The sequence below is a fragment of the Erinaceus europaeus genome, chromosome 1 (assembly GCF_950295315.1).
Source record: "Erinaceus europaeus chromosome 1, mEriEur2.1, whole genome shotgun sequence".
Classification (NCBI taxonomy): Eukaryota; Metazoa; Chordata; class Mammalia; order Eulipotyphla; family Erinaceidae; genus Erinaceus; species Erinaceus europaeus.
The window spans coordinates 12,307,323-12,333,620 of record NC_080162.1 but is presented as its reverse complement, the minus strand read 5'-3'; the positions used below and the strand labels follow the sequence as shown (position 1 = coordinate 12,333,620).

Genomic DNA, 26,298 nt, shown 5'->3' with positions numbered 1-26,298 from the left:
AGCTACAACAATAAAACAACAAGGGCAACAGAAGGGAATAAATAAAATAAGTATTTTTTTTTTAAAGGTACTATCTAGTTCAGGGCAGATGAGATAGCATGATGGTTATGCAAACGGATTCTCATGCCTGAGGCTCCAAAGGCCCAGGTTCAATCCCCTGCACCACTATAAATCAAACCTGAGTAGTGCTCTGGTAAAAATAATAATAATAAAATCTAGTTCATGAGTCATTGTTCACAATCAACAGCAAAGGCTGCAGTGAAAAACTATGTATGAGACTGATTGATGGTACACCTGGGAGCAAATGTTACCATGCACAAGGACCTGGGATCAAGACCACACACAGTCCCTACCTGCAGGGCAAAAGCTTCACTAACAGTGAAGCAGTGCTATGATCCCTCTCTCTTCTTATCTCTTGATTTGTCTCTTTCTAGCCAATAAAAAAAATGCTTAGTACAGATATGTGTACTAATAACGACACTGAGGTTTTAAAAGGCAGCGCACCAAGTCAACCTTCAACGAAAAATCAAACGAGCTCACACAGTCAAGCACCCTCTACCTCTATTCGGGTCCCCTCAAGGGTGATGGTACAGTGTGAGCTGTCCAGTCGGGGTCCTTCTATGAATTTAGTGCTCCCCTAGGATCACACATAGGAGCTAGATTCCCCCAAATAAAAGATGGAATCAGTAGCATGAGATAAAATGGACTTGTGTCATTGTTGATTCCGATCCTTTCAACCTTGAGGATGTGGTTCGCAGTCTGCAGATCTAAGGTGTTTGGAAAACCCTCAGCAGCCAGGCTGTCAGTCATGGGATTTGCCTATATTCAGCCCTTTCAGCTCTTGAACCTCTATCAATGTTTCCTTTAGGGACTTCACTTGAAAACGAGTAAGATGCCATGAGAAGAGTGTGAAGTGAAAAGTTGATTCCTTGCTCTGGCATTTACTGGTCTTGTGACTTTCACAGGTTACTCAAGCTGTGTGAATCTTGGATTCACCACCTGAAAAGTTGTCCAGTCCAAGACTGCTGTGAAGAACAGGAGCTGTACAGCACAGTGGATCTTCAGTTATTCTAAAAGTGAGGCACTTCTTTAGCCTGGCAGTCTTAAAGCACTGGAATCTTGTCTAATGCTGAGGAGAGGAGACCAAGGCCTGTGAAGACAGGATAGGTGTGGCCTCTGCTCTTGTGGACTACTACATTTTGTAAGAGAGAGAAAATGCAAAAGCAAGTGAGGGCTCACACAGGAGAAAGAAATTACTGTGTGCTGGGGCCTTTACCTAGGCTCTTCAAGTGCTAACACTTAATGGATTTAAGTACCAATTATTGGAGCAGGAAAACAGCTCTGCCTCATTTTAGTAATACTGGGGGGAACGGACACTTAAGAATGCTCTAGTAAGGATGGCATGTGTTCTGTAAAAGCAGGATGTCTGGCAATCCCACCTCCATCCCTCACCATCCTGTGAGGCAGGAATTATCCTTGATTGTGTAAAGGGAATTAGTCCTCCATTATAATTAGATTCCGAAAGGTTGAGCTTGTTCAGGGCCAGAAGCAAAGATCGCAGAACCAGCAGCGAAGCCTTCTGACTGTAAAACTTTTTTTTCACCACTCACATTTCTCAATAAAAATATTAGATTTAGGTTCTGACTTCAGTTCAACCCCTAAATGTATGCTTGACCTTAGCTCTGTCTCATTATGCTTCCTAATAAACCCCCCCAAAGCCCACCAAATAGTTAAGCCTTTGTCCAGTTCTCTCCACAAGGCCGCAAATCAGCCATGTAAGATGCTCGGTGTGAGGCCCAGAACTATTGATACTAAAAGAGCTTGCTGGGAACTCATGCTTATGGGGCCACACTAGTCTTATTGACTCACTCTGGGAATTGACCGACAATCTTTGTTAAAAGGTTCTTCAGGGGATCCTGATGTAAATTTGAGAACTAGACTTTCAGCTTTACAACATTGCTACAGTGGTAATACCTTTTTTTGTTTTTTTCTAAATTATGGAGACAGAAATTGAGAGTGGAACAGGGAGATTAAGAGAGGACAGACACTTGCAGCACTATTTCACTACTCTGAAGCTTCCCCCCTGCAGGTGGGGACCCAGGGCTTGAACCCAGGTACTTGCATTGTGTGTAGCCAACCAGGTGCGCCACCAGCTGGTCCCAGTAATACCTGTTTTATAACAATCCATTCTAGGACTGAACAAATTTCTGAAGCTTTTAAGGTACGAAGCTCTTTAATTTACACTGTGCAAAAGGATTCAAAACTGCCTGTCCTTGCTTCTAAGCACTACTTTAAGCCTCATTCTTCCCTCTGAAGGTACAACCTAGAGTCCCAATCAGTCAGTGTCATTCCTACATTTTCCTCTAAATGCTGTTTTTAAGTTGGAAATAGCCCTCTTTTTCCACTTACTCACCTTGCACTCTTCTCACTCAACACTAGTCAACTCACCCACCTGTTTCTTCATTCCAAAAGTCTGTTCATTATTTGGTAATTGGGTTAACTTTGAAAAGTCCTTTTGTTATGGTTTGCTGTATAGTATCCAGTATCTTGTATATAGCTGTGCTATTGGATGCTTCTAATCTACTTGGTCTAGGCTTTTGAGAGAGTCCGCATGTCAAATTGCTCAACAATTTGTTTGGCCTCGTATGTTAACTCTCTTTTCAATCACCAGGTTCCAGATGCCACCAGGATGCTGGCCAGGCTTCCCTGGATTGAAGATCCCACCAATGTGTCCTGGAGCTCAGCTTCCCCAGAGACACACCCTACTAGGGAAAGAGAGAGGCAGACTGGGAGTATGGACAGACCAGTCAACGCCCATGTTCAGCGGGGAAGCAATTACAGAAGCCAGACCTTCTACCTTCTGCAACCCTCAATGACCCTGGGTCCATGCTCCCAGAGGGCTAGAGAATGGGAAAGCTATCAGGGGAGGGGGTGGGTTATGGAGATTGGGTGGTGGGAATTGTGTGGAGTTATACCCCCCCTACCTTATGGTTTTGTTAATTAATCCTTTCTTAAATAAAAATAATAAATAAACAGTAAAACAAAAAAAAAAAGTCTGTTCAAAACACTAAAGTCCTATGAAACCATTATGAGTATATAATCTATTATATTTGAACAAATAAAGGACTGACCTATTATTAGTAGGCTAAAAAAAATGTGCTAGTTGGGTGGAGGTAGATAGCATAATGGTTATGCAGAGACCCTCATGCCTGAGGCTCTGAAGTCCCAGGTTCAATACCTGCACTGTAAATTAGAGTTGAACAGTACCCTGGTGTATTTCTTCAATTAACAGCTTTCAAGCAAAGTACAGAATATTCATATTTTCCTTTAAAAAAAAAATTGTGCCTGGGCGGGGGGTAGATAGCATAATGGTTATGCAAAGAGACTCTAATGCCTGAGGCTCCAAAGTCCCAGGTTCAATCCCCCTTACCACCATAAACCAGAGCTGAGCAGTGCTCTGGTTAAAAAAAAAAAAAAATTGTGCCTGCTTACCCAAGTCCCCAGTCAAGGCTTTGTTGGGCTATTTTGTGAACTCAAATCTAAAGTGAATTTTCAAACTATGCAATCCATATACTCAGCATCCACATTCAAACTAGTAAAGTTTATTGCACAATATGTATGTCCTCCTCTGCATCCTTAGCTGCTTAAAGAAAAAACTCCTCTAGATGAGGACGATGTTAAGACTGTCAACAGTGCTGTGTTTGTGTCATATTGGTGATACAAATCCTCTGAGGAGAGAATTTAAGCAGTAATAGAACTAGTGAAAGATGTCATGAAGTTTAGGAGTAAATTAGCTATAGCTGCAGTTGTTAAAAGTTACCACCAAGCAATGATAACTAGATCAGAGTCAGCTTGAGAATTTTTTGAAAGGTTTCCTGGGATACATTTCTCACTTTTAGAGTTGTTCAGGGTAGGTAGGACCCAGAACTTCTAGATCTAAGGACCACGGGGGTCTCAGAAAAGTTATTTCCTGTAACAGCAGCACCACAGGACAAGCCAAGTATGCATGAGACAAGAACCCAATTCAACAGTTACTCACCTAGTCACTGGAGCTGATATAAACGCTCATTACATAGGACTATACAAAAACATGTAGGGAGTTGGGCGGTAGCACAGCGGGTTAAACACACCTGGCGCAAAGCGCAAGGACCAGCATAAAGATCCCAGTTTGAGCCCCCAGCTCCCCACCTGCAGGGGAGTCACTTCACAAGTGGTGAAGCAAGTCAGCAGTTGTCTTATCTTTCCATCTTATTCCTTTGGTCCACCAATATCAATTAATGACTCTGGAACAATCTCAGTGATGTTGCATCCTGTTCCTACCAAGTCCACAAAGCCTTCAACATTTCTCAGTCACTATCTCTCCTTTGCTGAACCAAAAGCATGACGGAATAATTACATAAAATGCACCAGCAACCGATACTGTATATGTCTTTGGGAGTGGTAAGTAAATTCTAGTTCTGAGCCAGTCAAGGGCTGTAACCACTCATTTCAAGCCCACCCAATTCAATTCATGAGTAAGAAAATGTAAGTCTTTAGGTAGGCCATCATCTCGGAATCTTTTTAACCTTTCATTTCCCATATCCCCACTGTGAAACCACAGTAACTCTCCACATGACTCTTGACCTCCAGACTGCATTCTTACTGCAGACTGACCAATACCAAATGCCACATCTCACAGTCTCACTACTTATGCAATCAGTCGGGTGAACTAATCAAGAACTCAAGAATGCCCGTTGTAGATCTAGGTAACAAGGATACCTGGGTGTATGATCAGACTAGAGACAGACATACAAACGGTTAAACCAGTCTTATAGACATTTCGTGTGTGGCTAGTCCCTAATTTAATATAAATGAGGCTTCTAATAGGTAGGACGGTTAAGCAATATTATTTAACAATTAAGTTCCCATAGCTAGCAATTTTTGACTACACATTAGGACCTATGAAGATGCTAAACAACACTGCCTAAACCTGCAAAGTTTTTAGAATTAAAAGTCAACGTAAGAGGTCTCCTTTGTATAATTATCTCCAAGGCCCAAAGATCTGCTCAAATGCCTTGCACAAATATATCTAAAGACAGAATAGTTCAAAAATCATCTAAATTGTTTTCCCTATGAGTAGTGCTTAATCTTTGACTAGCAAACTGGAGTGATTTAGTACTAGTCTTGGCGAACTTTAACATCTGTTTTACAAGTTACTGAAAATCTCCATAATTCGACATTTTTTCCCTCTCAAGTCTAAGCCTGGAGTTTTCTCATTCTGAATGCTCCAACATTTACAGAAAAGAAAACACAAGTAGAACCTGAACTGGAACTGGCGTATTGCACCAAAGTAAAAGACTGTGTGTGTGTGTGTGTGTGTGTGTGTGTGTGTGTGTGTGTGTGTGTGTGTGTGTGTGAAATACAGGTCCAAGAAGGATGACAGAGGACCTAGTGGGGGTTGTATTGTTATATGGAAAACTGGAAAATGTTATGCATGTACAAACTATTGTATTTACTGTTGAATGCAAAACATTAATTCCCCAATAAAGAAATTTAAAAAAAATTGAAACATCAATAGCAATTTTTTTTCACTTTAGGCAAGTTATATAGTTACCACTTGGCAAAAAAAAAATAATAAAATAAACATTCAGAGCTTAAAGACTTCAAAGCATTATGAAATGTAAATTTAGCAGTAAATTTTAGTAGTTCCAACAGGACAATGAAACTGACATAAAGCTTGAGATGATTTACGCTGACTTCAATTTTCCAGATTGCTGATATTAACAGATTTTAGAGTTTTATTATAGTAACATGTAGTTGCAGCAGCGAGATCTACACACATATACAGTTATCATATTTAAATTCATACAACAATATTTACATATTTAAGTTACACTTTTGAAATGAGAAGCACACAGTTGAGGTTTTACAACAAAGAAAAGTACATAGACAAAAAAAATAGACAAGAGTTAACAGTAAAAATGTAACTGTCTGTTCTTGAAACAACATGTGGAAACTGTCTGAAAACTATATCTTCTTAATCTGATTGTCCAAGTCATTAAAATATGGATGATTCAGTGCCATTTTGCCCGAAATTCGCTTGGCTGGATCATAGACTAGCATTTTCTGGGGAGAAAAAAAAAAAGTAAAAACAGGAAAGTTAAGTTACTTATTAAGAAATCCCTCCAACAACAGCAGCAACTACAACAATAATGGCAACAACAACAAATAGGAAAAAGATGGGTCTCCAGGAGCAGTGGATTCATAGTGCAGCAAGCCCTGAGCCCCAGCCCTGAGCCCCTGGAGGCAAGGGAAAGAAAGAAAGAGAAAGAGAGAGAGAGAGAGAGAGAGAGAGAGAGAGAGAGAGAGGAGAGAAAGAGAAAGGAAGAGAGAGAAAGAAAGGAAGATCCCCATGTCCCATTTCTTTTCCCTAACTTTAATAATAGAGGTAAGCTTCACCTGCAAGCCTGTAGTCATTTTAGAATTATGAATTTTCACCTCTTCTATGCCCCTCCCTGAAGTCTACTGGACCGACCGACCACCTCTTTTCCTGGCAGCTCTCCTTGGTAACCATTAGCTGTTCATCTAATAAGTTATAAGCTAATTAGTTGTCTTTTTTTTTTTTTTAAATCTACCTAAACTTTAAGATATTTTGATTACTTTTATGCCATCAATTATGGTGTAAGACAAAAGCAGGCATAGTTTTAAAGGCAAGACAAAAGGTTTTTAAGATGACTAGATAAATGATAGTCACTTTATGAATTAAGTGGTTATTCGAGTTGTTCCATAACAGCTCCTAATACTGATGGTGGCAATAACTATTTTGAAGCCCATTACAGGGAAACACCTGGTAGTCTAGCGGTACTTTGAGTCGCCACAACTAAGTGGCAGAATGTACAACAAGCATCTATAAGGTTACAGTTCAGTACTGGGCCGTTGGGAAAGCCAAGACATGTTTTATACAAAAATGCATCGACATTTCTGACAATCTAGTATCTTACAGAACAGTCTGTAACAATAAAGATTCAGTCTAAGACGTCAATAGTGACTGAAGACTCTAATTTACAACACTTGATTTTTGTTTTATTACCTGAAGTGAAATTCAGATGATTTAAAAAGAAAACTGCAAAAGACAGAGAGCTGGGGTAACGCCCTCCCTCACCAGTGTATTTACTACAGCGCCCAAGAAACTAAGCGCCAGGTCCCACCTGCAGAGGGAAAGCTTCCTGAGCAGCGAAGCTTTTCTCTTCATTCCCTCTCAGTTTCTGTCTCTCTCCAATAACATGATTGATTAACAAAATGTACAAACAGGAGAGTCGGGCAGTAGTGTAGCGTGCTAAGCGCAGGTGGTGTGAAGTGCAAGGGCCGGCTTAAGGATTCTGGTTCAAGCCCCCGGCTCCTTATCTGAAGGGGAGTCACTTCACAGGTGGTGAAGCAGGTCTGCACGTGCCTGTCTTTCTCTCTCCCTCTGTCTTCCCCTCCTCTCTCCATTTCTCTCTGTCCTATCCAACAACGATGGCATCAATAACAACAATAATTACAACAACAAAAAACAAGGGCAACAAAAGGGAAAATAAATAAAATTTTAAAAAATATATGAACAGGTAAAAAAGGATTGTGAAACACGGTGTAAGAAACTGGAAAAAGAGTTGAGTTTAGTGGCATAAGGAACCGTGAAAGGGACCCTAAGAGTCACAGTTAGGAGATTTATGTAATGATGCAGTAACTGGCTTTAAAACTTAGATTTTTTATCAAGCCAAAGAATTTTCTTTGGAAACATATCAAGACTTATGTTTTTTTAAAAAAACCTTTTATGATTTTTATTTCTTTATTGGATAGAGACAGACAGAAATTGAGAGGGAAGGGGGCGAGAGAGGGATCGAGACGGAGAGAAACTTGCAACAATGCTTCACCAAGCAATCACAAAGCTTCCCCAGAGTTGTGCTCAAACAGGTGCGCCACTGCCTGGCCCTGAGACTTACAAAACAAATTCCTTCTGAAAGCACATTAATTTTAAATACTGTTCTAAAAGAAACTTTGAGTGATTTCATTCTTATTCTCATCACTTAAGTCATTCATTTTTGTTTCATTTCAGAGAGCTAGAGGCCCAGCCCCAGTGCCACGGCACCTCTATGTGGTGCTGGGCTTTGAACCAAGGGAAAAGAACTAAGGCCATAAGCCAGCAATTTAAAACAACAACAAAAGTATCAACACTTGTCTCTCCTTGACAGTGCCGACCCCAGCAGTATTTCTGGAGATCTCTATCAGTGTCCCCACCTATTACAAAGCAGAAATACATCAGTGCTGCCTATTATATTACATACATGTGGTACTGCGATAAAAAACAAAACAAAAACAAATGGTAAATCTTCCTCTCAAAGCCAATTTCTGTCTCTTGGTTCTTCAAAATGGAGCTAGTCGTAATAGTTAGGTGTTTAGCTTGATAAATAATGGTTTTGTCCCTATCCTTGAGTAAAAAGAAATGTTTGAGTACATCAGAATCAACAACATTAATATAAAGGGCTACTTACTGAGAGCAGATCCAAACCATTTTCATCCAAGTTCTTGACATGGGATGCTAGACTTCCTGGCTTCCACTTCGGAAACGTATTTTTATAGTCTTGTAGAGATTCCACATCTGGCCACACATCATTGTTGGGAGTGCCCAGAGCTCTAACAGATCACGGCAAAAAGAAAACTTGTTACTTTAAGCTTACATGGAATCTCACTGTGGTGTTTATGTAGCCCTTTATTGCTGCCGAATTTGACTAAGTATAAAACAAAAAAATACCTGAAAATTCTGAAGAGCTGATCGATTTCTGAATCTCCGTGAAAAAGAGGTTTCTTTGTTGCTAATTCTGCAAATATGGTGCCTATACTCCAAATGTCAACTGGAGTTGAGTAACGAGCTGACCCCAGCAATACCTCTGGAGATCTATACCAGAGGGTCACCACCTAGCACAAAGCCAAGGTTCACAGTAAGTGCATGTGGGGAACCACATTACTTAAACAGAACATTTCTGTTTCAGTAGGACTGTCCTCTAGAAGGCTGTGCAGTAACATGTGCCTTGGTTAACACCGTGTACAAGTTAAATAACTCTACACAGAACAGAGAATGAATATATAGGGTGGGGAAAATACATAATGGTTATGGAGCCTGAGGCTCCAAAGTCCGAGGTTCAATGCCTACTCTCCCACCCCCAGCTGATCAGTGCTCTGGTTTAAAGATGGCAGGGAAATAACATGGAATAAACATATATAAGAATACAAACCAGACAAAGGCACTTCAAGTTTTGACTGCAGATAATTATGCCTATTTAAGGAGGTAAGAGGAGCTAGCTGACAGTTTCCCTCATATGTGGAACACTTCCAATTTGACCCTGGCTAAAAAAAAGTAGTCATCTGTCACTAAGATTCTGTGATTACTACGATGGTTGGGGTGGAGGTGCTGCCGCAGAATTTCAGGGTTGGGAACGGTATTGAACTATGCCCCCGGCATCTTGTAAACTATTAAGTCACTAACAGAATTATATTAAAAAAAGAAAAAGCCAAGCTGGAGCCCAGGATGCATGCGTAGCAAAGCAGGGCACTACCCAAGGGAGAGATTTTGCCAGCCTGTTACTTTTAAGTCAGCAAGAAAAGTGTTTCTTCATGTACGTCTTTTCAGCACGCTTTAGTGACAAAGCTTAACATGACAGCAGGCAAAGGAAAAATATTTAAGGCTCCAGCTACATCTTCACATAACAAGCAATGTAGGGTGAATTGAAAGCAGACAATAAAATAATAGTAAGAGTTACGCGGTACTAGGAAGAGTCACTGGGCTTGAGCAGCCTCCCTAGGTCATTTTTGTTTGTTTGTTTGTTTTTCCCTTTTGTTGCCCGCCCTTAATTGGTGTGGTTATTATTGTTATTGCTATCGTTGTTGTTGGATAGAACAGAGAAAAATGGAGTGAGGAGGGGAAGGCAGAGGAGGAGAGACAGACAACTGCAGACCTGCTTCACCGCTTGTGAAGCGAGCCCCCTGCAGGTGGGGACCCGGGGGCTTGAACCACCAGGATCCTTGCCCCAGCCCTGTGCTTCACGTCATGTGTTTAACCCGCTGCTGCACCCAGTCCCTGGAAAATTTTTTATGGAACACATTTCCACACTCTACTTACTTCATGTGTATACACTCTAATAGGTATTCCAAAAGCTCTTGCAAGGCCAAAATCAGCCAATTTAATTGTTCCTTTGTCATCAATCAATAGATTTTGAGGCTTTAAGTCCCTGTGTAGAACTCTTCTAGAGTGACAAAACACAATCCCTTGTAGGATTTGGTACAAGTAACTCTGAAAAGGAAATGGCAAAAATTAACCTAAACACACAATGTTTCTCTAAATAATCGTAGGGGTTTATTATAGAGATAAATTATGACACAAAGAAATAACTCACAAAAAAGGAAAAAAAAAAAAAAAAAAAAAAAAAAACCTTGCCCCAAACAGATATGATGGGCCTCGACCTCAAATAAATTCCTCTCTCCATTGTTACTGGTCATCTCTATCAGGAACAACACAACAGACCCCTTTGTGGGCCCCCATAGGACCTTGCCCTCAACTTGGATCAACAATGGTAGAGAATGTTCCATCCTCTGAAGGGAGGCTGGACAACAGACTCTATGCTACACCTGAGGAAGATGGGTCCTGATATTGGGGCAGCTTGGAAGGTTCCTACTCATGACCACAGAATGTGAGCTCAGATCTACAAGGAGGCAGAGGTCACATAGGCTCCTAAGCTGAATATGGGCCCAGATCAGACCAATGGAGTTTACAGTCAAAAATATTTATACACCTTTCCCTTTTGGAAGCTACTCTCTTCCCATATCCAGCTTTCTGGTCCTTTTTCCAGCCATGATGTCATCTCCCCAGACAATAACTAAGATCCACCTGCATATCAGATTTCAGGGTGGGGGGGTGGGAGAAGAAAAAAAAAAAAAAACAACAAAAAACCTAGTACAGCCACAATCCCTTTGGAATATAACTGAAATAGGCCTACTAGCTATCTACAGAACGGAGACCCCCGCACCCAACTCTTCATCTGCACTACTCCAGCCTTTAGATTCGTGATTAGTCAAAAAACTTGTTTGGCTGTGTATGTTCTCTCTCTTTTCAGCCACCAGGTTCCAGATGCTAGCATGATGCCAACCAGACTTCCCTGGGTAGACGACCCCACCAATGTGTCCTGGAGCTCTGCTTCCCCAGAGCCCTTCCCCACTAGGGAAAGAGAGAGACAGGCTGGGAGTATGGATCGACCTGTCAATGCCCACGTTCAGCAGAGAAGCAATTATAGAAGCCAGACCTTCCACCTTCTGCACCCCACAATGTCCATATTCCCAGAGGGTTAAAGAATAGGAAAGTTATTAAGGGAAGGAATGAGATACAAAGTTCTGGTGGTGAGAATTCTGTGGAGTTGTAACCCTCTTATCCTATGGTTTTGTCAGTGTCTCCTTTTTATAAATAAGTAATAATAATAATAATTAAAAAAAAAGAACCTTGCAAAACACAACACTATCAGGGATCATTTGGAATGGGAAACCTATTCACATGTGATATCATGTTTGTCTACATGAATTCATTTAGTCTTTTACTTACTTCCCTAATAAATTCCAATTTACTGTACACAATGTTTCTTGAAATTTCATCTAGGGGCTGGGTGTTGGCGCACCTGGTTGAGCGCACATATTACAATGCGCAAGGACCCAGGTTCAAGCCCCCGGTCCTCACCTACAGGAGGAAAGCTTTGCAAGTGGTGAAGCAGGGCTGCAGGTGTCTCTCTGTCTCTCTCCCTCTCTATCACCCTCCCTCTTGATTTCTGGCTGTCTCTATCCAATAAGTAAAAGTAAAAAGGAATTTAATCTGTGGACCGTAAAGACAGATTGCACGGAGGGTGACGCCTGCTTTGCCATGTGTTCAATAGCCCAGGTTGGAGCCCAGTCCCCACAACTTCTGTGCTGTGGTGTCTTCCCTGTTTGAAAAAGTTGGTCATCAGTGGTTAAGCCCCACTGACCAAACAAGCTCTAAGGAAATGACAAACATATCAGGACTATTTGAACAGATACAACTATCTATGTTGTTCAGTGTGTAAGACACGTGTTCCCTAAACAAAGCATCAAGGGCATTACAGAAAGAGTGCACTAGTAATATTAGTAATTTATAGCCTAAATTTATAAAATATATATTTTTTAAAAAATCAGTCTATTTTAACTAGCTAACCATACTTCTCCCATTTGGGGGAAAAGCATTAACAACCCCATTATTTATACCTTTCAACTATCCAAAATTTAAACAAACTAAAGGGGGAAAGGTAACCTACTAACTCCACTGGGAAAACGCTTGCCATGTATTTTACCGGTGTACATATGATCTAAGACATAAAAAAGATATTAAAAAGTGAGTTAGAGGCCATATGTAAAATGAACATAACAGGAAAACCATTAATGATGCTGAACGGCATAGATTTACCTTCTGATATATTTTCCAAATATATTTCCACAACACACAGGTAATGAAATAGAGCAGAGCCTTAACAATCCAAGGAGAAAGACGAATGAAATCTATCAAGTGTCTTACTTTGACCAGTGAAGAATCCATGAACTGACCAGAAGGTATAGAGTCCAAGTACTTCTTGAGATCCATGGAAAGGAATTCAAAGATCAGATACAGCCTGGAGTCCTGCATAAGCACATCTTGAAGACTGAAGAGGGAAAACAATTGCATTTAAATAAAGAAAAATAAACTAAAAGGTTGGGTATTTGAATCTCTCACAAAATAAACTATTTCCACAAATTTTTACCACAGCTTATCACATATTAAGAAATTTTATGACGTTGCTCTTGACCTCTGGCCAACCCCCTCTTCCGTATCTCCGCTCTCACTTGTGGTGGTGCAAGGGACTGAACCTGGAGCCTTAGGCTCGAAGGTCTTTTTGCACAGCCATCCTGTCTCCCCACCACCCTGCCCTTGCTTTAACAATCTCTTTTTTTTCTGTCCAACATTTCCATTAAGGATCTATTCCATTCCACAAAGTCTGGCCAGAAATTAAGCAAATGTAAAACTTTCCACATTGAGATTCATATTTGAAATGATCGGCAAAAAAAAAAAAAGTTTAATTTCCGTTATTATACCATACCTGACTATATTTGGGTGACGAAGTTCTTTTAATAGAGAAATCTCCCGAATTGCAGTGCTAGGAACCCCTTCCTCTTCACTTTCTAGTCTGATTTTCTTCATGGCCACTATTTGACCTGTAGCTCTGTGTCTACCTTTATACACAACTCCATAGGTACCTGAAATACAAAGTGAATGCCTGCTATGTGATGCCTCCAACATTTACAATATCTTCAAAGACAAGCCAATCTCTTAAGGTGTCACAGGACAGATGTCTGTTATGGCCAGATACGAATCATCTTACTAATAATACCCTGACCAACTCCAGAAAACTACAGCCTATTTTGTCTATGGCTTAGAAATTAATGCAGTTCATTATGATTCCCAGACATTTAAATTCCCAGTTAACTCTCTAGCATATTTTAGGGAAGAAAAATTACTTTTAGCAGGTTGAAATGTATCTCCTTTCAAATATCGAATGTGACAATTAGGTAGAGGTAAAATACAGTGTAAAGACATGGGCTCAGGAAATATAACAAGAATAAATTGGTGTTTTTCAGAAAAGTTCACACGTTTCAAATAGATAGCCAATGTCTGCCCAGGAAAAATGAGGTAAATGCATTAAGCACTTAGTAAACTTAATGAAGTTTACATTTATAACTACACAGTAGGATATATATATTACACCCATTTGAAAGTTGATTAGAACATTCTAAGGAGGCCCATTTTTAAAATTACAAGAGCCGCTAACAAAATTCTATCTTGGGAGTCGGGCTGTAGCGCAGCGGGTTAAGCGCAGGTGGCGCAAAGCACAAGGACCGGCATAAGGATCCTGGTTCGAACCCCGGCTCCCCACCTGCAGGGGAGTCGCTTCACAGGCGGTGAAGCAGGTCTGCAGGTGTCTCTCTCCTCCTCTCTGTCTTCCCCTCCTCTCTCCATTTCTCTCTGTCCTATCCAACAATGACAACAACAATAATAACTACAACGGCAACAAAAGGGAATAAATAAATAAAATAAATATTAAAAAAAATTCTATCTTAATTAGGATGTCAGATACTTTGATCAGCGGTAAAAATGATGCTATATACACTTCACTCATTTATTTATATTTCAGTTGAGAAGTTAGTTCTGTGCCTTCCTAAATACTGGTATGGATTCTTTTTTTTTTTTTTTTTCCTGCCACCAAGGTTTTCGCTGGATTTAGGTTCCTGCACAAGGAATTCACTACTCCTGACAGCCAGGAGCACCCATTTCCCCTTTCATTTGATAGGACATAAATTGGGACTGAGAGGGAGAGAGACACCACCAGAGCTGCTTCAAGGCTCTCAGAGCTTCTCCCCTGGCAGGCGAGCCTGGGTCCTGACGCTTGGTAATGTGTACTCTACCCAATATAAATGTAATTAAAACAACCATAATTTGAAGGGGCCAGTGGTGACAGGCCTGGTTGAGCATACATGTCACAATGTGCAATGACCTGGGTGTTTTTTGTTTTTTTTTCTTGAGCCCCCAGTCCCCACCTGCAGGGGGAAAGCTTTGCAAGTGGTGAAGCAAGGCTGCAGATGTCTCTTCCTCGCTCTCTCCCCGCAGCTTTCTTCTCGATTTCTGGTCGTCTCTACCCGATCAATAAGATAATAAAAAGATTTTTTTTTTTTTAATTTAAGGGGGTAGATAGCATAATGGTTATGCAAAGAGAATCTCATGCTTGAGGCTCCAAAGTCCCAGGTTCAATCTCTTGCATCACCAAAGCCAGAGCTAAGCAGTGCTCTGGTTAAAAAAAAAAAAAAAAAAAAAGTATAGACATAATTCCCGGGGTCCGGCAATGGGTTAAATGCACATGGCACGAAGCGTTAAGGACCAGCGTAAAGATACCGGTTCAAGCCCCTGGCTCCCCACCTGCAAGGGGGGGGGGGGGTCACTTCACAAGCAGTGAATCAGGTCTGCAGGGTTTTTTTTTTTTTTTTTTTCTTTAACCAGAGCACTGCTCAGCTCTGGCTTATGGTGGTGCAGGGGATTGAACCCTGGACTTTGGAGCCTAAGGCATGAAAGTCTCTTTGCATAACCATTATGCTATCTATCCCTGCAGGTGTCTATCTTTCTCTGCCCTCAGTCTTCCTCTCCTCTCTCCATTTCTCTCCTGTCCAATAACAACGACATCATCATCAACAACAATAACCACAAGGGCAACAAAAGGGAAAAAAATAGCCTCCAGGAGCAGTGGATTCATGGCACCAAGCCCCAGCAATAACCCTGGAGGCAAATGAAAATAGAAAAGACATAATTCCCAAAACAATCTTGAGAAGAACAGAACTGGAGGCATCACACTCCCGGATCTCAAAGTAATCTTTGACAAAGGTGCCCAGACTATTAAATGGGGAAAGGAGTCTCTTCAACAAATGGTGCTGGAAACATTGGGTTGATAACAAAGAATGAAACTGAACCACTATATTTCACCTAACAAAAAAGTAAATTCCAAATGGATCAAGGGCTTAAATGTAAGACCAGAAACCATCAATTATTAAAAGGGAAAATATTGGCAGAACTCTTTTCTATATAAATTTTAATGGCATCTTCAATGATACAAACCCAATTAAAAAGGAGACTAAATCAACCAATGGGACTACATCAAATTAAAAAGCTTCTGCACAGCAAAAGAGACCCCTTACTCAGAATGGGATATCTTTACATGCCTACGACAAGAGGCTAATAAGCAAAATACAAAGAGCTCATCAAAATTAGTATCAAGAAAACAAATGATCCCCCCATCCAAAACTGAGAATTAGATATGAACAGAATAGTCACAACAGAAGAAATCCAAAAGGCCAATAAAAATGAGAAAATGCTACAGCTCACAGATTGTCAGAGAAATGCAAATAAAGACAACAATGAGATACCACTTCACTCCTGTGAGAATGTCATACCTCAGAAAAGGTAACAGCAGCAAATGCTGGAGGTTGAATGTCAATGGGTCAACCCCCTGTGGAGAGCAGTCAGAACTCTCAGAAGTGGACCTACCTTATGACCCTGCAGTTCCTCTCCTGGGGATATATCCTTAAGAACCAAAAACACCCATCCAAAAAGATTTGTGTATGCTTTTGTTCAAAGTAGCATAATTTGTAATAGCCAAAACCCAGAAGCAACCCAAGTGTTCAACAACAGATGAGTGTCTGAGCAAGTTGTGGTATATACACAATGGAATACTACTCAGCTATTAAAAATGGTGAATCTACCTTCACCCCATCTTGGATGGAGCTTGAAGGAAATCATGTTAAATGAGATAAGTCAGAAACAGAAGGATGAATATGGGATGATCTCACTCATAGACAGAAGTTGAAGAACAAGGTCAGAAGGGAAAACACTGAGCAGAGACTTAGACTGGAGTTGGTGTATTGCATGAAAGTAAGACTGGGGGGGGGGGGGAGAGGGTTCAAGTCCTGGAACATGATGATGGCAGAGGACCTAGTAGACGTTGAATTGTTATATGGAAAACTGAGAAATATTACACATGTACAAACTATTTTATTTTACTGTCGACTGAAAACCATTAATCCCCCAATAAAGACATTAAAAAATTGTTTTTGAGGTAGATAGCCTAATAGTTATATAGGTAGCTATGCAAAGAGACTCTGATGCCTGAGCCTCCAAAGTCCCAGGTTCAATCCCTGGCACCACCAAAGCCAGAGCTGAGCAGTGCTGTGGTACAAAAAAAAAAAAAATTTAAAGACATAATCCTTTTAATATTATTCTGACTAAACAGATAGGAAAACACTAGTGCCAAAATGCCAGCAGCCCACTCCTATTCAAGACCACAGTCTGCAGTGCCAGAGAAATGGAGGTGGACAGAGGACTTGATGCACCTGTCTGCAGATGCACCTGAACCAGATACCTGTCTGCAAGGCAGCAGCCCGGGGACCTCATGTTGGTATTCAGAACAGATGGGTTCAAGGAACAGCCGTCTCTGCGGCTCACTGCACACCAGATTCTCTGCCCGGTCAGCCCCAGAGTGCAGGGCTGTCACTACCAAGACCTAGGTGCTGATCACACATCAGACCTCAGACCTCAACCCTCACGACTGGGGTGGGGGTGGGGGGTGGAGATGAAGACTCCAAGCCAGAGGCTCTCACTACCCAGATTCAAACACAGACCCCTGCCCAGGTCCTCAGAGAAGACTAAGCAAAGAAGAAGAAAAGGGAGCCGCCCACACTGATAGAGGAAAACAGCAGGGGGTCCCCCAGCCAACAATTTATAAACTTCCTAAAGATCAAAATATCCTGCGGCCCTAAGGATACTCAAAGACAGAAAGTTCGACGGCAGAAAACCTCAACCAAGTCAGAAAAAGTATGAAAAGTCACAGCAGAAAGCAGAGAGACATCTATGAAGAGAAAAATCTCACAGGCAGTGAACAGTGCTGCAGGTGCCTCTCCCCTGCCTGCCTCTATCTTTTTTTTTTTTTTGCCCCTTATCACTAAAGAAATCAGAAACATACAGGACATAATAACCGAGACAGACAGACAAAAACCATATACCTACCATATATTCCTACCAGTACAATAGATAGAAGCTAATGGTGAAAGTGGTGAGGTGGAAGAAATAAACAAAATGAGCAAGCATCAAAAAGAACTTCAGCAAAAAAGGATATAATTTCTCAACACTCACCATAGGGGTGGGGTTCCCAGAAGAAAAAGGGGCAGAATTCTTATTTGACAAAATAGTGGGCAACTCCCCCAAATTCAAGGCGATAAGCAATCAGATCCCTGAAGCTCAAACAATTGCAAACAAAATAAACAACAAACCCAAGTTCCCCAAGACATGTACTATAAATCCCAAGTTAGATGGTGTCTAGTGCATAACCCAAACCAGTCAGGTAAGGAGCAGTCAAGAAAGCAGGCAAAAAATATATATATATATACACACACACACACACACATTTCAGAAGAACTGATATAACTAGGAATTATTTGAGGGGCCAGGAGGTAACACACCTAGTTAAGTACACATTCCGAGGCGTAAGTCTCAGGGTTTGAGCCCCTGCTCCCCCGTGTGTGGGTTGGGGGGCAGCAGGCTTTAAGAGCTGTGAAGCACTGCAGGTGTCTGTTTCTCCCTCACAACTTTTCTGTCCTATTAAAAAAAAAAAAAAAAAAGGGAGTTGGGCAGTAGCACAGCGGGTTAAACCCACATGGCGCAAAACACAAGGACCAGCCTAAGGATCCTGGTTTGAGCCCCCAGCTCCCCACCTTCAGGGGAGTCACTTCACAGGCAGTGAAGCAGGTCTGCAGGTGTCTTTCTCTCCCCGTCTTCCCCTCCTCTCTCCATTTCTCTCTGTCCTATTCAACAATGACGACATCAACAACAACAATAATAACTACAACAATGAAACAACAAGGGCAACAAAAGGGAATAAATAATTTTTTTTTTAAAAAGCCGGGGGAGGGGGGCAGAAATGCCTGCTGAGAACAGCGAATTGTCGTGTGTGCACTGAGCCCTAGCGATAACCCTGGTGACAAAAATAATTTGGGCATCCATGACTGTCAGGTCACTGAACAGCTGTGTGTAAGACAAAAACCTCAACCCGCTTGGAGCTTACAGTGCATTAAAGAAATGGGGTATTCAGAATAGTGAAGAGAGAATTCCCAAATGCACTTGAACAAGAGCGAGGGGAAAGTGAGTCAATGAAGTATGATTCCCAGAGACCAGTCACCATCAAAAGGATAAGAGAAATCAACAAAACAAGGATATGCCTGAAAGCCCAAGGAAAGCTGGTATTATATGAGGCTGGAAAGAAGGCTACAATGTTGATAGCTCTGAATTGAAGTCCCCCAACTGTTTTCCGTATCCCTTATTGTAGATCATAACCTTTTGTGCTAAGTATAATGACCCCCATTTACAGAGACGTAGCTCAAGAGAATAAAAAGGTTTGTGGAAGCCCCATGGCCAGAATTCTGTGCAGTGTGGGGACCTGTGACTCCACGGCCTGTAATACATTTAGGTATCATCTTACAAGCTCAATCAGGAGTCAGTCTGCAGGGCCAGGCGGTGGTGCACCTGGTTAAGCAGACACATTACAGTGCGCAAGGACCCAGGTTCAAGCCCCTGGTCCCCACCTGCAGGGGGAGAGCTTCACAAGCAGTGAAGCAGGTCTGCAGGTGTCAATCTCCAGCTCTATCTCCCCCTCCCCCACCCATCTCGATCTCTGGCTAAACCTGTCTAATAAAAAAGATAATAATAATAATAATAATAAGTTAATAAAAAATTATTTTTTTTCTTAAAAAAGAAGTCAGTCTGCAATGCTCTACGAGTTTGGACTGAAGAAATTACAAAGGTGTAGTCCGAGTGCAGTAGATAAAGCACTACACTCTCATGCTTGAGGTCCTGAGTTCAAGCCCCGGCAGCACATGTACCAGAGTGATGGCTGGTTCTTTCTCTCTCCTCCTGTTTTTCTCATGAATAAAGAAATAAGAAAAAAGACATTACAAAGCAGAAGACATTAGACGTGCAATTAAACTTGTTTACTGTGGTCCGGGAGGTGGTGCAGTGGCTAAGGCACTAGACTCTCAAGCATGAGGTCCTGAGTTCGATCCCTGGCAGCACATGTACCAGAGTGATGGCTGGTTCTTTCTCTCCTCTTATCTTTCTCATGAATAAATAATTTTTTTTTTAAAAAAACTTGTTTACTTTTAATTCTTTTTAGCCACCAAGGTTATTTATCACTGGGACATAATGCCCACAGCAGAGACTGGCATTTTTCATAGGGGTTTGTTTTTTTTTGGAGAGCTAGTGAGAAGTAGCAGGAGAGATGGGACTCCCACAGCACTGCTCTACTGTTTGTGAAGCTTGCGCTCCTGCAGGTAGAGACGAAACTTGGGTGCACGTGCGTTCAGGCATGTGTGTTACCACCTGCTCCCCCACTTAATTCAGTTATAAAAAGAGGGGACACAGGGAACCGGGTTCAAGCCCCTGGTCCCCCCACATGCAGGGAGAAAGCTTCACCAGTAAGGTAAAGCAGGGCTGCAGCTGTCTCTCTATCTCCCCCTCCCTTCTCAATTTTTCTCTCTCTATCCATTAATAAATAATTTTTTAAAAAGGAATACCTCCAACCCAGTCCAAGACTCCCAATTTTCCCCCAATATTCATTTTACCGATCAATCAAAGAAAGGAGAGAAAGCCCAGACCTACAGGGATGCAGAGGTCACAGGCTCCTAAGCTGACTATGGGCCCCAGACCACATCAACGGGGTTTATAGTCAACAGTATTTAAACTTTCCCATATTTGGGAGCTACTCTCTTCCCTGATCCAGCTTTCTGGTCCTTTTTCCAGCCATGACATCATCTCCCCAGACAATAACTTAGATCCAACTACGTATCAGAGGTCAGACTCAAAAAAAAAAAAAAAACTTGCACAGTCCTGGGCCCTCTGGAATATAACTAAAATAGGCCTACCAGCTATCTTCAAAACGAAGGCCCCAACTCTTCATCTGCACTATTCCGGCCTTTAGGCCCATGATTGGCGAACAATTTGTTTGGCTTTATTTGTTTAACTCTATTCTCAGCCACCAGGTTCCAGATGCTACCATGCTACCAACCAGACTTCCCTGGACAGAGATGCTACCATGCTACCAACCAGACTTCCCTGGACAGACAACCCCACCAATGTGTCCTGGAGCCATGCCTCCCCAGAGCCCTGTCCCACTAGAGAAAGAGAGAGGCAGGCTGGGAGTATGGATCAACCAGTCAATGCCCACATTCAGCAGGGAAGCAATTACAGAAGCCAGACCTTCTGCACCCCATACTGACCCTGGGTCCATACTCCCAGAGGGATAGAGAATGGGAAAGCTATCAGGAGAGGGGATGGGATATGGAGATTTGGAGGTGGGAATTGTGTGGAGTTATACCCCTCCTATCCTACGGTTTTGTTAATGTCTCCTTTTTAAAATAAATAAATAAGAAAGAAATTTTAAAAGTAAGAAAGAAGAGAGAGAAAGAAAGAAAGAAAGAAAGAAAGAAAGAAAGAAAGGAAGAAGAGAAAGCTGAAGAACCAGAGAATCACTCATCACATGTGATGCAAGGGCCTGGACTCAGGACTCATCATTACAAGTCCAATGCTCACATCTACTGTGCCACCTCCCAGGCTGCAGGACGGACCTTTTGGTTAATTATTTACTTTTCCCTACATTCCTTCCAGTATTCCTCCCCTGATGTTTTCAGTTTTACTTCTTGTGCAGTTTAGTATTAACTTGGAACAAAGTATAAAAAGAAATTAAATATGCTTCAGACACAGCTTCTGTGTATTTGACTTATTTCCGGATTGGTTTTACCGTGTGTTTCAATTTAGAATATATCAAAACCCAGAGGTGGGAGGGTGCGGGTACAGTGTGGAAACAGACACTGTAATCTTGCCTTTTATTAATCACAAATAGAAACTTATCTATAGACAGAAATCGAGAGGGGAGGGGAAGAAAGGGAGAGAGACAGAGAGACACCTGCAGCCCTGCTGCACCACTCCTGAAGCTTTCCCCCTGCAGGTGGAGACCAGGAGCTTGAACCTGGGTCCTTGTGCACTGTAGTGTGAGCGCTTAACCAGGTGCACCTCCACCTGGCCCCAAGAAACTTTTTATTATACACTGCTTCATTCTCTCACATAACCTCATAATTTTCATCCCATCATGTAACTACCTATAAATATCCTTTAAAACTTAATGGAACAAAAAGTTCTAGAGAAAGGGAACAAATAATGGTAAGCATTGTTAGAGGTTTCATAGTAGATTCAACACATATACATGGCAGATTAAACAGTAACCTCCTTTAACAGTTCAGTAACATTCAACTACTGGATCATTTTGTGAATTGTAGATAAAAAAAATACTTATGTCATCCTAAAAATAACTGTGGGAGACTAGCTTTCAGCCTGAGCACCACACAGGTGTACCATGGATGGTACTGCAAAAACTCCATGAAGCAAAGTAATGCTGTGTTATCTCTCCCACTAAAATAAAAAAGGAGGGGGCCGGGCGGTAGTGCAGTAGGTTAAGCACGCAAAGTACAAAAGTACAAGGACCTGCTTTAGGATCCCAGTTCGAGCCCCAGCTCCCCACTTGTGCGGGGGGGGGGGGGGGGTGTGTGTGTGTGTGTCCATTTCACAAGCAGTGAAGCAGGTCTGCAGGTGTCTGTCTTTCTGCCTCTGTCTGCCCCTCCTCTCTCAATTTCTCTGTCCTATCCAACAACGCCAAGGGCAACAATAACAAGGGCAACAAAATGAGAAAAACGGCCTCCAGGAGCAGTGGATTCATAGTGTAGGCACTGAGCCCCAGCAATAACCTCGAAGGTAAAAAGAAAAAAAAAAAAAAGAAGGAACTGGCCCAAGGAAGCCACTCAGCAATTTTATCTTCCATATGTGAGACTGTGGGTCCATTCCCTAGCTTCACGTTGAGGAATGTGCAGTATGGAGGCCAGGGGGAGGTGAGACTGGTAGCTTGGACATGTTAACATGCAAGGACCCAGGTTCAAGTCCTCCTTACCACCAACTGGGGGGTTCTGCTTGCCAGCGTCTCTCTCCCACAGGATCTTCCCCTCCCCGTCAGTTCCTGTCTCTATGAGATATCTCTGAACTCTCTCCCGCATACAAGTTACTTCCTTTAAGTGTTTAGTACTAGAATACGTGGTGACTGCAAGGAAGACCATCAGGCAGGCTTACTAATTTAGATCCTGAAATGTGCACTGTGTTTATTACAGGAGAACTATAAGAGACCTGAAGGGTTGAATTTTGACACAGTAAAGTCACTCACCTTCTCCAATTTTCTCAATTTTGATATAGTCTTCCATTGTTAATCAATGAGAATGGCAGATCCTAAAAGGAGAAAAAGACTATTTAATGCTGGAGTGGTTGCTGGGGGAGGGGGGGATGCGAAGGAGCCCTCCTGCCCGCTGGTCCAGCCTCTGTGGAGAGCAGTCTGGAGAACCCTCAGGAGGCTAGACATCAATGGACCTACCCTAGGACCCTGCAATTCCTCTCCTGGGGATAGATCCTAAGGAACCCAACACACCCGTCCAGTAAAATCTGTGTACACCCATGTTCACAGCAACACAATTTGTGATAGCCGAAACCGGGAAGCAACCCAGGTGTCCAACAACAGATGAGTGGCTCAGAAAGTTGTGGTCTAGATGCACAATGGAAAACGACTCAGCTACTGAGAATGATGAATTCACCTTCACCTCGTCTTGGATGGAGCCTGAAGGAATGTTAAGTGAGATCAGTCAGAAAGAGAAGGATGACTATGGGATGATCTCTCGCATAGAAGTTGAAAAGTGGTTAAGCGCAGGTGGCGCAAAGCACAAGGACCGGCATAAGGATCCCGGTTCGAACCCCGGCTCCCCACCTGCAGGGGAGTCGCTTCACAGGCGGTGAAGCAGGTCTGCAGGTGTCTGTCTTTCTCTCACCCTCTGTCTTCCCCTCCTCTCTCCATTTCTCTCTGTCCTATCCAACAACAACAATAACAACTACAACAATAAGACAACAAGGGCAACAAAAGGGAATAAATAAATAAAATAAATATTAAAAAAAAAAAAAAGAAGTTGAAAAGTAAGAACAGAAAGGAAAACACAAAGCAGAACTTGGACTGGGCTTGGTGCACTTGGACCTGGGGAGTGGGGGGGGGGGGTTTGGTGTTAATTCAGAAAACAGAAATGTTACACGTGTAACAACTACTGTATTTTACTGTAAGCCGTTGACCCCAATACAGAGGAAAAAACTATTTGATTGCACACGACTAAGCTAAGCAGTGGTTTTAAACACCAACCCCAGAGATGGTGGTTCTCTATTAAAAAAAAAAGAAGAAGATTTGAGTAGGAAGCTGAAATGTGATCACATTACTTTTCTAACTGGAAAGCCTTTAAAAGAAGCAAAAAGGCATTTAAGTAATAGTGATCTACTGTCAGTCAGTCTTCTCTCCCTCTCTTTTTTTCACAGTCACATAACAAACAGGATCCAAGACCTTTAAGGGGCTTTTTGTAAGAATGAAAAAAAATCCCTTAGCACCCTGAAGGAAAAGGTGCATTCCTACAGATAATGGTCAAGGAATAACAATATTCCTCAAGTACAATGTGTGCTGCTTCTGATTAAAAGAAAAAAAAAAAAAAAGCAACCATTTCAAAAGCTGAATTCAATTATCTTCTTTTTCATTTTCCAATTAGAACTCTTGTGGAAATCAAGAAAGCAGCCTGCCTTTTGAACTTGGGTTTTCTTTTATTATTTTTTATTATTTCCAGCTGCTGGAGGTAACAACAGACCAGCGACTGGGATCTCCTTCCCCACCAAGAGCTCCATCCATGGGACCCTTAGCAACTCGAGAAATACATCGGTTTGAACGGACAGGGAAGTTCTCCAGCGGTTTCTACTTTTTTTTTTTTTTTTTTAGCTTTTTGACTTTCTGCCGGGTGTCGTCCAAAAAGTACCAACGATCAAAAATAAATAAGTAAATAGATAAATAATCAACAACGAAAACCCTGTGGCTCTGAGCTTTCAGTTCTCCACGTCTGTCTGGGTGTGTGTGGGGGGGGTGGGGGGACATACGGTCCATACCTGGCCCAGGTGCGGTGTAGCCTGTGTGTGTGTGTGTGTGTGTGTCTGTGTGTCTGTCTGTCTCGTCGGCCGGAGGGAACGCAGGAAACCGGCTGGAACCAGGCTCTCGACGGCTGAACCGAGGGGCGGCCGCCGGGCTGCAATTCCACTACAATCGGGAAGCTTCCCGGGGGCTTGCGGGGGGCGAACAGCTGGTCCCGGGCCCAGGTGTGCAGCTCCGAGCACCGGCAACAGCCTCTGCCGCGTCCCGAGCACGCCCGCCAGGCCCGGGCCTCGAACCCGCGGCGAAGGCCCAGCCAGGCCCGACGCAGACACCCCCCCACCCCCGCCGCCCTGCGCCCAGCAGGCCTCCGGAGTACCGGCGGGCTCAACACCTCCTCCGGGCCCCCTCGGCGGGGCCCCCAGCAGCAGCTCTACCTGGTCCACCGCACGCACTGCAGGAGCGGCCGCCGCAACCGAGTCCCACAGCTCCGCCCGAGCGCCAGCCTAGAAACTAAGGACCAGCAGTTTCAAACTCGCCGCGCTAAAGGGGCCGGGGCCCACCAATCAGGTAGCCCGTAGACTTTCAAAGAAGCCAATCAGAGCGTGGCTCCACTAGGACCCAGCTTCCCGGGTGGCTAGGGCGCGAAAGGAGGTGGAAACGGCGGCTGGCGAAAAAGCAAGCGGGCGGGCGCCCACTGAGTCAGAGCGCAAGCGCACTGTGCCCCTCCCAAAACAAAGTCGTCTTCTTGGTTTCAGTCATCCAAAACAGATATCAATAGTATTTTTCTAGTTTTTGTATGTTTTTTTTTTTTTTTCTCTCTCTCTATCCCAGTGCTGGAGCGATTATAAATGTTTGTACTCCAGTAGCTTATCACAAAAGTGATACTACAGTTATATGCACATTCCATGATTCTCACTTTATACTTAATGCGGTTTGTTTTTGTTTTGTTTTGTTTTTTCTAAAAGGACAGGGCTGAAGGGACACGTTTCAGTTACCTTAAAGAAATCATGGAAAACTGACGGCACAAAAATGTCTAATCATATATACCCGACACACCGATTTTCATATGTGTGTGTGTGCTGTTAAATATATGTGTGTATTGCTTTTACCTCACATAAAATGTTTTAACAGACTTTCATGTCTCAGGCTCCTAGGTTCCAATTTCAGTTCATCCTAAGCTATGCTGAGCAATGCACTGCTAAAAAGCTAAAACATTTTATTTAGAAGCCAAACCAAAAATTTACACTCTAACTTTTAAAATGTTTTCATTTCAGAATTTTTTTACACTCTAACTTTTAAAATGTTTTCATTTCAGAATTTTAGATGTTCATGATTTTCTGTTTTTTAAAGATTATTATTATTAGTAGTAGTAGTATTTTTAATAGGGAAGGAGAGGGAAAACTAGAGGGCAGAGCAATGCTCCAGCATCTGCAGTGGCCAAGATGGAACTAGGGTCTCTGATGCATTGCCTGCATTGCATTCTACCCACTTCTTCTTCTAGCGTTTGCCCTTCTTCCGTAGCCAGTCAACAGCGTCAGCTTGAAAGCTGTCAGGAGCTGCTTGTTGCTGGCTTTGAAAGTGACTGGGATCCATGTGGATTTAGTCGGCTAAGAAGGATCATCAGTTT

The 26,298-nt window shown here is 42.4% G+C and overlaps 1 protein-coding gene across 2 annotated transcripts; it reads right to left on the bottom strand.

Annotated features, from left to right (window-relative positions):
- Positions 1-5,754: 5,754 nt before the first annotated feature.
- On the bottom strand, positions 5,755-25,238 carry CDK1 (cyclin dependent kinase 1). Of its 2 annotated transcripts, XM_060191300.1 has the most exons (8): positions 25,106-25,238; positions 22,896-22,957; positions 13,143-13,299; positions 12,584-12,707; positions 10,136-10,306; positions 8,771-8,934; positions 8,511-8,652; positions 5,755-6,105 (listed from the first exon to the last, which is right to left on the bottom strand). In XM_060191300.1, exons 2-8 carry the CDS (start codon positions 22,930-22,932, stop codon positions 6,007-6,009), a joined length of 894 nt encoding a protein of 297 aa, XP_060047283.1. In that variant the 5' UTR covers positions 22,933-22,957; positions 25,106-25,238; the 3' UTR covers positions 5,755-6,006. The 2 variants fall into 2 exon arrangements, with proteins under 2 accessions (XP_060047283.1, XP_007517448.1); XM_007517386.3 differs by lacking the exon at positions 25,106-25,238 and having other exon boundaries at positions 22,896-22,958.
- Positions 25,239-26,298: the final 1,060 nt, after the last annotated feature.